The sequence below is a fragment of the Cyprinodon variegatus genome, unplaced genomic scaffold (genome assembly GCF_000732505.1).
Source record: "Cyprinodon variegatus isolate N-32 unplaced genomic scaffold, C_variegatus-1.0 Scaffold240, whole genome shotgun sequence".
Lineage (NCBI taxonomy): Eukaryota > Metazoa > Chordata > Actinopteri > Cyprinodontiformes > Cyprinodontidae > Cyprinodon > Cyprinodon variegatus.
In genome coordinates this window covers 1,003,747-1,016,272 of record NW_015150693.1, presented here as the reverse complement: position 1 = coordinate 1,016,272, position 12,526 = coordinate 1,003,747, and the positions used below count along the sequence as shown (strand labels likewise).

Sequence of the window (12,526 nt, the reverse complement as noted above, 5' to 3'; positions counted from 1 at the left end):
AACTTTTAAAATCCTCCTGTCTCTGCTGAAGAGCATTCATTCCCCCAGCATAATGCTATCAGCCACATTTTTTTTTACTGTAGGGATCTTTGGTGTTATGGAGTCATACATTTTGTAAAAAAAAAAAAAAAAGTTGGTTTGTCAGGTGGGCAGTAGACTGTTCAAGTTCCTCCCTGGTTCATATAAGGCTATTTAATTGTTCTCTAACTAAAACACTCCCGAAATGTCAATTTATTTATAAGGTAGCTTTTTGGAAAGTTTGCAGTTCTATCATAGTCTCTCAACTTAAAAAAATGGACTGAACATTGCTCTCTGTGTTACTCTTTGATGATCTCCTTACATAAACTTGGTTTGAAAGAACAGGACAGGTCTGAACTGTAACAAAATCAGGTGAAACCTTTCCTCCATCTGGGACTTACTCAGCTCAATGGCCTGGAAAAGTTGCTCCTAATACAGTAATTTTCAACCAGTGTGCCGTAAGAGATTGTCAGATGTGCCGTGGGAAATAATCTAATATCACCTAATTAACCATTGTCGTGTGTCTGTGCTGAATACTATTAATTTTTAAATCAGTACAATCAGAGTGAAATCTGGAGTTCATTTGTGCAGACCAATGTTAATAGTCTTTCTCCTCTGGTCTTTTATCTCTTTAAATCTCAGCCGAAGTGGAGTTTTTGACATCTTTCAGCCTACTTTAAGGTGTTAAACAGGTTCTATTTAGGTCCTTCCTTCTTTCTACAAGTTGGGTTTGAAAAGTAAAATATCTCTTTCCATTCCCACAGTGGGGAATACTTTCCTTTGCATTTAACCCTTCCCTTAAGGAGCAGTGGGCTGCCTCATTGTGACCATTACGTGGTTTAGGGTCTTGCTTGGTGACCTAGAGTGACATACAAATTTTTTGAGCGAGTAGTCATTCAAGCTATTCAGGATGCAGACATCCTTAACTAATCATTGCCTAGCTAAAGTAGTATCTACAAATGGGTGTAAATTATAAAATTAAGTCCCAGGTAAGATATGGTATAAAGTGAAATAGTATCTGGAGTATTTTCAGAGCTTTTTTATGTTTTGAACTCTGAATTCTTTACTTAATCAGCGTGGCATGGTTAATTTACAGTACTTACTCTGTACTGAATGGTTAATAGAGTATTATTAACCATACAGTATGTAATATCAGTTTTTTTTCAATGCTCAGTTTTATTCTAAATATAAAACATAAAATCATTATGAGAGCCACGGGCTTGGCCTTCATGTTCCTGTGGTGAGTGTAAACACAGTGAGCAGCATGAAGGATGGTCCATTTTTTTTTAAACAAGACCAAGTAGATAAAGGTCAAGCTTATTCATTAAAAAAACATATTCTCTCCCTCTACAGACCACAGGGACTAATGCCAAGCAAGAGTGAGCTTGTCAGGTGATTGAGTGGAATTCCTGTTATAAAGCCAAAGCAGGAGGAACAACAACACCACAGCTGAGCGTGAACAGGGATCACAGTGAGCAGCGCAGAGGAAGATGACATCAAGGAGCAAGGGTGAGACCTATTCTTCCACATTCAACCTACAAAATATTTCAAAGCACCATTTCAAATGAAAGAGTTAATGATTGTTTAAACACGGTACCTTAAAAGAAGAATATGATACATTTTACACCTATTTTGTTAGCAAATATGCTCTATTCAAAATTCTTAAAATTACATTTTAAGTTCATCTGGTTCAAATTCTGTAAAAATATCCTCTATAAAGCACATTTCTTTGGTTTTTGGTAAATTAAAAGTTATTGAAAGATTAATCTGATAATAACATTTTTTGTTTAAGTAATATAATCTCTTGTTTTTTTTTAGGAGTGCACTAGTGAACAATCAGTGTCCTGAGGAACACAGAAAACAGTCGACTGCTCGGGAGAAAAGGTTAAATGATGGATGAGGTTATAAAGCAACACATTAGGTTTAAACAGTGCACAGAGTAATGTTCAGTCAACTATTTTAAAACATAAATCGTATGGGACATCCAAGATATGCATCAAACCAACGAAAATCTGTTTTATGTAAGTATTAGGGATTCATTCAGCATAACCCTATGAGTGTGGTAAGATAAAAAAAAAAAAACTTTGGCGAAAGAAAGACATAAGCAACCATTCAGCAGAAGATGCTCTGGACACAATAAACCCAAATTAAACAGCATGTAAAATGCTGTATGAGGAACAAAAAAAAACTTCCTGCACACAGCATTTTACATATGGTGGTAGCATTGTGTTGGAGGCATGTTTTCATAAAAAACAAAAAACAAAAAAAAAACAATAAAAAAAAACAAGCTGAATTCAGCTAAATCTGATGAGAAAATCTGTTGGAGGCTCTATTATCATTATAAATCTGGTGGAGAGATACCTTCCAGCCAGGCAACAGTCCTGATCATACAACCAGAGCATCAATGTTTGGATCAACACATCTCTATAACTTAGATTGATCCAGAAACTTAACCGAAAATCACACATATGATGACATTTGAATTTACTAATTACAGATGATGTAGTCTCAAATAATGAAAACTGGACATAAATTCAGGTTTTATCGATATGCAAAACTGGTAGAGACACACCCCCAGAAGACATGAAGCTGCAGCTATAGAATGACCGGGCTCTGCTGAGCTTCAACTTAGAAAGCCTGGATGCTTAGCAGAAAGCTAAGTATTTGAAAAAAATGGGTAATTTTTTAATGGGTTCAAACACTTTTCTTCTGGCCATTGTATTTAAAAGGAGGACTGAATCTGTTTGCAATGTCTAAATCTTGGTCTAGTATCAGCTGTCAGATTTCCCCTGATGCAGCAGCAGAACATGCCAACCAAACAGCTGCCTGTGTGGCTGATACAGAGGGGTGGTATGCAAGTCACTGTGTGCAGCTTAGAAGTGATGCCAGTAGGGAGCTGAGTTAGGGGGGTGAAGACAAATACTCACCAAGAGCAATCATATTCAGGTCCAGCAGTCACACAGTTCTGATATTAATACACAGACACACAATTTAAAGAAGTGTTCGATGTGTTCACCTGAAAGTCCGCAGGCTTCTGCAGAGAGGAAACTGCTCCAGGACAGCAGGAACAAGACTGATGTTTCCAGCAGAGGATTTTCATGCAGTCGTGTGAATTTGGTGAGGTGGACAGAGAGTTAAAGATTTACAATAAGATAAACTTACTTTTTTATTTTACACCTTTTCCAATAAGCTAAGGTTGGTGGTGAATTTGTTGTAAAAAAAAAAAAAATACATATTTGATTCCAGTGCAGCAGACTGGAGGCTGAGAAACACTGCAGTGCTGTACCTACAAATAACAAGCCGATGCAGTAGGTGCTCAGTAATTCTGGAAACCTGCCATATACAATAACCACTGTGCCTGAGTGTTAGTTCTGTTTTTACCTCTCTACATCATTTTCCCACATATCCTCCAGCTAAGCTTCCTGGATTACTCTACTTGTTTGTTGCTGTTTTTTACAAAAAAGGGAAAAGATAAGTAAGTTTGGGTCTTACATAGTTCTCTATTTATGTTTGTGCAGTGAGGGGCATAACAAAATCCAGACTGACTCTTTATAAAGCAGCCTGAAAAAGACAAAAAATACTTGCTGATAGCTAGCACAGTCTTTTTAGCCAATAAGTGGCTTGTGTTTTTTCATTATCTTAAACTAATTACAAGATATGTTTTTGTGTAAAGTAGAGTAAAACGCTTTTTAAGCATCTATAGCCTTAAATGCAACATAATGGAGCGCTTTGGATGCTGATATCAGATCACTTTTAATACTTAAAAAAAGAAAAATTTGGTTCGATGAGGTAAGATTAATTGGTGCCTGCCATAGCAATGCAAGAAGCATATAATGGCATTCTATGCCCTATGCATTGCATGGACGCACCTATTATTTGATATACCATCTCCCTCTTACAAAATAATGAAATTCAGAATTTTCCCTGCAAACAAATCCCCCATCTCCTCATTTACAGAACGTCAATCTGTCCACCAAAGCCAAAAAACACTAAATCGTGATTTCAACTGCCTAGAAAAGTATTTATATTGTCTTGTTACTATAAACATTATTAATCCTTCCTAATGAGTTGTGCCTTTCCATCCTCCAGCTCCTCCTCTTTCTAAATCCTTTTTCAATATCAGATTTAAATGTAATATAAGAAATAAAACAGCATTCTAAGTCCAAAGCAGAGAAAGATCGGTGCTTTCTAAGAACAGCCATAGAGAAGGTAGTGAGCTAAAAATAATGAGGTCTTTGAGTGTATGTGCAGCAATTAATACGCTAATGAGAAAAAAAGGATTGCTATAAAAATGTAATCCAATCTTGCAAAGATAATCTTATGTTTGTTTTTTTAAATGGAACCCAGGCTGTTTAGATCTCTGTTATTAAGGCTGTATACACTAAGATGCTGACCACTTATTTCCCTCATGATGCATCCTAGCAATAAAAACAAAACATGGGCATGTTAATGACTTGATGTTTGCCATAAGCAGTCTTTAAGGACTCTCTCTTTGAACAGAGAGCACAAAGATAACAGTGTGCTGCTGTGGATGTCAGGGAAATTTCAATAAAAAGCTCAATTTGTGGATTGCCTTTTCACAAAGATCTGTCCCTGTGCATAAGAGCTGAACACCCCGCTCCACACCTCCCCAGTTTTCACTTTAAAGTCTAATTAGCTAAAGATCAGAGAAAGACAAGCTGAGCACAATTGCACCAGGCGAAATGCCCACACAGGCATCTGATGTGATTGACAACATCAAACCTGCTGCAGCACTTTAGACCCCATCCCTCTGCTTGTGATGAAGGGGTGCAGCATGGGTTTGTTGGGGGGGGGGCAGTTACAGAACATAAGGAAGTAGATTTACTGCAGCGGATGCTGAGGTGATAATTGAGACCGGGGTGGAGGGATGAGAAGGGGATGAAAAGGATATGAGGGCTGTTATTACTGTGAATATGAATCCAAGGAGGAAGGAGCCAATGAGCACTCCAAGGAAAAAACCCACAGAGCGAAGGAAAGCAGGTGGGTCAAAGATGTTTCCTCTTCCCAGCTGGTCATAGGAGGAGATAGCGCTACAAGAGAGAGACACAAGAAAGCTATTAAGGATCGAAAATAAGCAGGAAGAAATACTATATGACAAATAAAGTGAAATAAACCTCAAACTTCAGTGCATTGTACTGGGATTTGATATGTTAGGACAAGACAAATTGATACATACTTGTTAAATAAAAGGCAAATGCTAAAAGATTTCTACCAGTGAAACTCTTTAAAAATATGCAGTGAATTCATATTCACCCTCTTAACCGTGATATCCCTAAATAGAGTCCTACAACCTGCCTTGCGAAGTCACTAAGCAGTGACGGCAGGCAAGTAGAGGGCGCTAGGCCACCACCCCACACACCCATGACCTTGATGAAGACATAAAAAAAACAAATTAAAATTAAATTATAAAATTTAAATATTGGAAAATATATTGATATATATTTTTTAGATGTGCAAGATGAATGTTTTATCTTTCATGAAGAGTACAGCTGTTTTGTTTTTGTTGCCTTAGTAACGTAATTCCGCACTAGCACACAAAAATATTTGCATATTGACTTAAAAGTTGTACATAAGCAGTAGCGCCTCATAAGCAGTAGCGCCTCTGCAATAAAGATGTATAGGACAGTGACAGGAACTGTCGTCACAGTTGTAGTGCAGAAAGGAAGCAAAATTACAAAGAAAAGCTGTAGGTGAAATCGTTTGAACCTGATAAGCCAGACATTAAAATGAATCAACGGTCCAAAGACAGATGGAGACTGTACACTCTGTCTTTTTCATGGACCTGGTTTAGCTACAAGGCTAGGCTAAGTGCATGCAGCGAGGCTAATGCTTTATTCTGCCTTGACTGCCTGCATCCTTTTTCAAATGTCATGCTCTGACCCAGCATGGATAAAGACAGATAGGACTGATTTAAAACACTTTTTAGAAAAGGCAAAGAAGAATGAACAATCTGGGATTATAATATTTTTTACTTTTTATAGGTGTTTGTTAATTTGCTTAGTTGCTCTTAAATAAACACATTCTCCGAAAAGAAATTATTTTTATATATCAATAAAATATAAAGCTGACTAATAGCTTCTCAATTATTAACCCTGGTGCATTATTTTTTTGCTTTATGACACAATATTGGAGCATGCATTTAATATCATGTTTTTTTTATTTTTTTTTTATAAAGTGTTTTTATGTATTTTGTTGTTGGCATTCATATAACTACACTGGTGTGATAACTTAGAATATGTTTGATTGGTTTTTGGTTTACGTCTATTTTGAATATAGAGTCCCCCCTGGAGAAAAATTCACCAGCCGCCACTGCTAATCAGTAAATCAAGTCCATCTAGATGTAGCCCCTTTCTCCAACTACATTTGTTGGAAAGGTTCTCTTTTTAGGAGAAATAGGAGTGGCGGTCTAGTGTTTAGGGCATAGGGCTATGAATCCTGAGGTTGTGAGTTTGATCCCCAACTCCCACAGACTGTCACTCTGGCTCCCTGAGCAAGATAATTTTGCAAAGGTTGTGGGCATGCGGGCTATTGGTAAAACTTGTATAAATGAAGATGTGTGTACCAACGTATAAATGTGCATATGCATGTTATTATATGCATAATTTATTTGCTTACTTAATGGACTTTTGGAGTAGAACGGACTGATAAGCAAAAAAAGGATAAGATTATTGGTCTTAATGACTATCGGAAGGAAAGGGAGCATAATTAAATAAGTTTCCCTTTTTCATACCCCTATTTATACATTAACACAAAATCATACATATAATGTAATAATACATGTACCATTAATCATACATGTTCACATGAGTTACATTTGTAATTTTACTGGTTTGTCTAAAATAGATGTATTTATTAATTCATTCATTGATTATGGAAGACGTTGGTTTGGCAAATGATGGACGATAAATGGGATTGCATGGAAAGATGTGAGATTTCTAATGGGTGTGTGTTGCATTCCGTCATGTTCACTGTGCACACACTATACAGTTCCTGATGCAAGACAACAGATTCTTGCAGCTTAAGACTGGAGTACACAAGCTCCCATATTTGAAAAGAAATAAAACGGCATTTCTGCATTGCCAAGCAATTGCAAACTAAGTCCACATTCGAAAGTCTTCCTAAAAATATGAGCATGATGCAAATAGAGCTAAAGGAGAATAACAATGGCCGTGGAAAGACCACCTGTGAATACCCAGATGAAGCCTAAAGAATTACAGTAAATTGCACACTGAAAGCATATCCGAACACTGTGGATCCCCAAAGATTTCCCCCTTTATCCCTAAGGCAGCGCACCGACCACCCTCACAGAGAAGCCATCTAGTTCATTCCAGATATTTTCAATAGCTCACCATTGCACCTTAGAGAAGAAGAATATAGACCAGAGAAAATAATGTGCAAGTGTTTAAAAACTGTGTTCATGTATTTATTTTCTTGGAAAACTGACCAATAGTTTATTGGTACAAAGCACTCTGCAGCAGAGAGCATACATTCCCAGTGTAAATATGCTGAGCTAATTCTAATTTCCTGGAGTCAATCCTGAGAACACATGGGCTTTCCAAGAAAGTATAAACTGCTCCAGAAATATAATGCATTCCAAAATATTTGCCTCACAAACATTTCCGAGCAGACCAGAGAAAAAGGAGGGAGACACAAGTGCTGTTCATAAAAACAACAGCATAATGTTATGTGAGCTGCTATCATGTTTGCTCTGTGGTGGGGAAGAGGGACTTCGACCTGCCACGTACTCAGAGTAAAATAACCCCTTATTAGGAGGATGAAGAAAACAGAAATTTTCTGATTGACTGTTTATGCATGTGATGGACTGGCGACCGGTGTACCCCGCCTCTTGCCTGTAGACAGCTGGAGATAGGCACCAGCTCCCCTCGCGACCCCGCTTGGGATAAGCGTGACAGAAAATGAATGGATGGATGGATTTTTATGCGTGAGAAAAGAAGGTACTAATAAAAAATGGCAATATATTTCATTTTCAGCAGAGGTTATGGGTGTACTGCTTTTCTGCAGTAAAAAACTAAATTGAGACCATAAAATGCTTCCAATGCCCAGATTATATTTGAATAATCTGATACAAAATGGGAAAAGATACCAAAAGGAAAGATGAAATGGAATAAATCTGCACATTCAACATCTACCCTGGTTTTTTCATAAACAGCTTCCAAATTATTTAAGAGATCTACAGTAATTTATAGAGAGAAAAGTTTACAAGCATATTTTCCAAATGACATTCTAAGCCACTGAAAGCCAAGTCCAAATGTGAAACAAATATTTCCCCATCAAATCAAGACAAAGTATTCTAAGTAGTAAAAAAATTTGAAAAGAAGAATAAAAATGACAATGTAAAGAATGAGGCAAAACATAGTGATAAAAGGATTGTTGAACATTGGAGGTAGTTTGGTTTTGCATTGACACAGCTGGCTTAACAGTAAGGGAATATTTGAGGAAAGTTACATTTAATTTAATCATCAATTATTCAGTCATCTAACAGAGCATTCAGATGGAGAGATGTGCTCCTTAATGTGAAGCTACATCTAATATTCAGCGATGGTTATCAGCCAGTGAAAGTCTATAATCCATCAACAGCAGTTGCAGTCTGAAGCTCATGAGTTGTTGTTTTTTTTTTTTTTTTTAAGTAGAAACTGCTACTACCTGAGTTTTAGACCGGGAGTCCAAGACCAGTCAATAGGACACCGGTCTCAAGTCAAGCCTTAAGTCTTGAGTTGCAGTTGAATGTAACCGAATTTAAATTTCTCTCTATAAGCCAGTGATTTCATCATATATTTCTCTTCAAGTCTCACTGCCAACGGCCTTGTTTTGTGAAAGAAACCCACTTCTAAACATTTTACTTTTGATTTTTTTTTTTTAACAATGTCCTGTCTGGCGATGTGGCGATAAGAATAATTGTCTTGATGCCAAAAAGAGCCCAACAGATTTTACTTTCACAAGTGGAGCAGTAGGGCTATCGCTATGGTTCCGCTTGTTAAATGCATATAAATTGCTTTATTATAATTATGCAGGGAGTTTTACAGATTATATGGACACTGCAATGTAGGTAGAACAGGAAAGGAAAAACAGAAAAAAAGAGAAAAGATTAAAGAAGAGGAGATAAAAGGGAGATAATGATAAAACATTTTCAGTCTGCTTCATCACCTGCAAAGACATGTAAAAAGAACAGCACAACCAACGGACATGGTATGAGACATACAATAAAGTAACGCCTAGATACTATCGCTGAAGTATAAGTAGTATTATGTAATCTGACATGTATTCTGTGTTACCTACATTTTACTATTGATAAGATGTATGAAACTAAGTCAGGGTGTTTATTATGTTGTGTCGTGATATTTCCGTCACTAAGGTTACAAGAAGGCGAGAGTGAGCAAAGACTTTTAGCTGATGAACTAGACTATACAGAAGTAGAACAATGCTACCCTTTTAACCTCTATCACCTGATATACATGAGTTTTTTGAATGGAGGTAGGACCCTACATTTTCAAAGAACACACACAGAGAAGATAGTTTTAGTAATATTTATGTACTCCATTGTCATTTCTCAGTTGTTTTAAAAGTAAAATCCTATTTTAAAGTGAGTGTACCCCATTAACTCAGTTTAGGTAGAGTTATTTACTCTGTGTAAAATACTGTTTAAAATAGAGCAGCATCACCTCTTCTGAGGTCTTTGGGATTGATCATGAGTTCTTGCTCTAAAGGTAACTACAAATATGACCAAGCTGTTCTTACTCATTGTTGTGTTCTACTTTTAAAAGAAAACTCAGAATAATTTCCCCCCAATATTTCCTTAAAACCGATGCACTGTTCTCATATACATTTACATAAGTGCAGACACAATGTAATTCAAAATTTTTTTTAGATAAATTGAATCAAAAGATGAAAATCAAAACAAAACAACACAAATCACGTTTTTGTTGCTTTTTGCCTTATATGAAATCATCAGAGGCCTTCAAATGTTGCAGCTTGGTTTTTGGAGGATCAAAAATGTACCATGCAATGTTGGCTTTATATTGAGATGAACCGGTGGATCATATCTCCATGGAAGGAGGGGAAGAATCAATCAAGCTGTTACTAATGAGCTCGGCAAATGAAAAGAGAAAATCTATTACCTCCTCTTTGGAAATAAAGACTCAGATTCTGTTAGCACGCTCAATTTCACTGCAAGTCAATCTCCACAGTGTGTCTTACTAAATTGTTTCTTAATAAGTTTGGTGCTGCTCACTTTTAAATGCAACTTTTAGATTTTAAAGCCCTGTTTGAGTGACAGAATGAGTCTGGGGGTTTTCACGCCTGAGAGAGGGAAAATTAGTTTGTTAGAATTCAAGTACCAGGAATCAACGCGACCTCGTAATAAGACCCAGCTTTGTGCATGGTGGCCTCTGTGAACCAGTCAAATGACGGACGGCGGCATGAGGGCCTGTCACGCCATTTTAGCAATAAGCAGGGCACTATGTGGCTGTTTGTCTGGTAAAACGCTCGGGCTCCCTGCTTTACTACCACTGCATAACTTATAAGCTGTATGAATGCATCAGGCTAAATTGATTGCTTTAAGCTTTCACTTTTCCATGTGTGAATTATGAACTCTCTGTCTCAAATTCGCCATCTGTTTGCTAGTCTTCTTGACTGGCCTTATTTAAATAGAGCAGACAATCGGTGCCAAGTATATGACTGCATATTTGAGAGCAGTGCAAGGGAAAGATGGGACAGCAAACAGAAAGAATGAAGGGATTGTACAGCTTGGACAAGAGACAAGTTTATAATGGCTAATCCATTGAGCTTCCACTGATTTCTTGCCTGAATTTGACAGCACATACAGTTTATAAGCCTGGTTTGTTATCCTGGGGGTGCATAGGAAAAGGAACTCCAGCAGTCGACTTCCTTAATGAGAGTCTGGAACGGCTACAAGACTACTTGCTTATGCAGTCCAGTATAACATCATGACAGTCATGCAGCTTTGCCCAATCACACCTTTTCTTTACAGCTGGCAGCTTCCATTCAGTCTTCCTCCACCCCCACGCATCCTCCTCCACGCTGCCAGCTGGAGAATTGCTGGCGCCCACACAATTAAACCAGAAAATCTACTGATTCTGAGGGCACATACAAGCAAGATGAGATACCCACTGTGTCAAAACGATGGCTACGGCGTCATTAAGGACACTCTCTCCAAACAGCAGGGCATGCAGATCAGTATCCACGCCCAGGTCCGACAGCAGGCCAAGAACTGAGACTTAAAAACAAAAAACAAAAGTGTTTTAAAGGAGTGCAGGATATTAAAACAATACAGACATAATATTATACTTTATTGACTTTTTAGTGCACTTTGGTCACCTTAACGGTTCATGTGGACCTACAAAAAAATTAGTTGGTAAATGAAAAACTATTGTTAAAGATTAAAAGAGGCTAAAACAATACAGGAATGAACAGATAAAGTAATTAACTGAATTATTTGGCCAAGAAGCAGAGTAATTTGGAAACTGTTACAATAAACAGAGAGCACCAGAGTGTGACAATAAAAATATTCATATTTAAGTACTGTATAAAGAAATTACATTTTTGGATTGATTATTCCCTGTTTATGGATTCTGTATTTTTGTTTGGGAAACAAATATATTTTTGATCTGGTTGACATTTTCTAAAAGTGGCATATCAAAAACTATTCATGATTATAATATAGTGCAGAGGTTCCCAAAATGTTCCTCTTGCCATCAACAAAATAGTACTAGGATGCTGTCATGAACCAAAATACTGATTGTAATATTTCTAAATAATCTTTAAAATTCTTGTAAAATTGTAATAAAAACTGCATCAACAACCTCTGTGTAATGTTGTTTGTATATCCAAGCTGTAAACAGTTTAAAAGGAGCTTATACTTCCTGAGGAGGATGAGGAGAGTCCACCTCCCCCCACCCATCCTCACCACCGTCTACAGAAGCACCATAGAGAGCGTTTGATCAGCTGTGGTGTGGAGGCTGCAGCGCCTCAGACTTGAAGAAGGTGAGGAGAGTAGTGAGAACTGAACAGAGGATCATTTTGGCTCCTCTTCCCTCCATTTAAAACATTTCATCCCAACACTGCATGTCCAGAGCCCGCAACATTATACAGGACCCCTCACACCCCCACCATGGACTGTTCTCCCTGCTGCCCTCTGGGGAGAGACTTCGAAGCATCCGATGCAGGTCCAGCAAATTCGAGAAAAGCTTCTTCCCCACTGCTGTTAGACTGCTGAATGTTGTATAAAATGGGGTTTAAAAAAAAAAGCCTGAATGTTGGAAGTGTAAATCACATCTCAGTCTTATGTTAGATTTTATCACTGCTGCTTACATTTTACCACTGCTGCACCTTAAAAATTTAAATTTCTTGAGAGCTGTACTTAACCAAAATTCTTTTTGTATACACTCTGGGCCGGATTTATCAAGATCCAATTTTGCGTGCAGTAATTTGCGCTCGCAAACTGGAATTT

At 37.5% G+C, this 12,526-nt stretch overlaps 1 protein-coding gene across 1 annotated transcript in view; it reads right to left on the bottom strand.

The window, feature by feature from the left end:
• The window catches only part of LOC107089133 (sodium/hydrogen exchanger 9-like), a gene marked incomplete at its 3' end in the record, with an annotated part of 99,264 nt that overhangs the window by 59,080 nt on the left and 27,658 nt on the right, over positions 1 to 12,526 (bottom strand). Inside the window, exons 6-8 of the mRNA XM_015381725.1 lie at positions 11,188 to 11,293; positions 4,931 to 5,069; positions 3,035 to 3,140 (exon numbers count right to left, since the gene is read on the bottom strand). Of these exons, the coding sequence (XP_015237211.1) occupies positions 3,035 to 3,140; positions 4,931 to 5,069; positions 11,188 to 11,293 (351 nt within the window). The remainder of the gene's footprint in view (positions 1 to 3,034; positions 3,141 to 4,930; positions 5,070 to 11,187; positions 11,294 to 12,526) is intronic.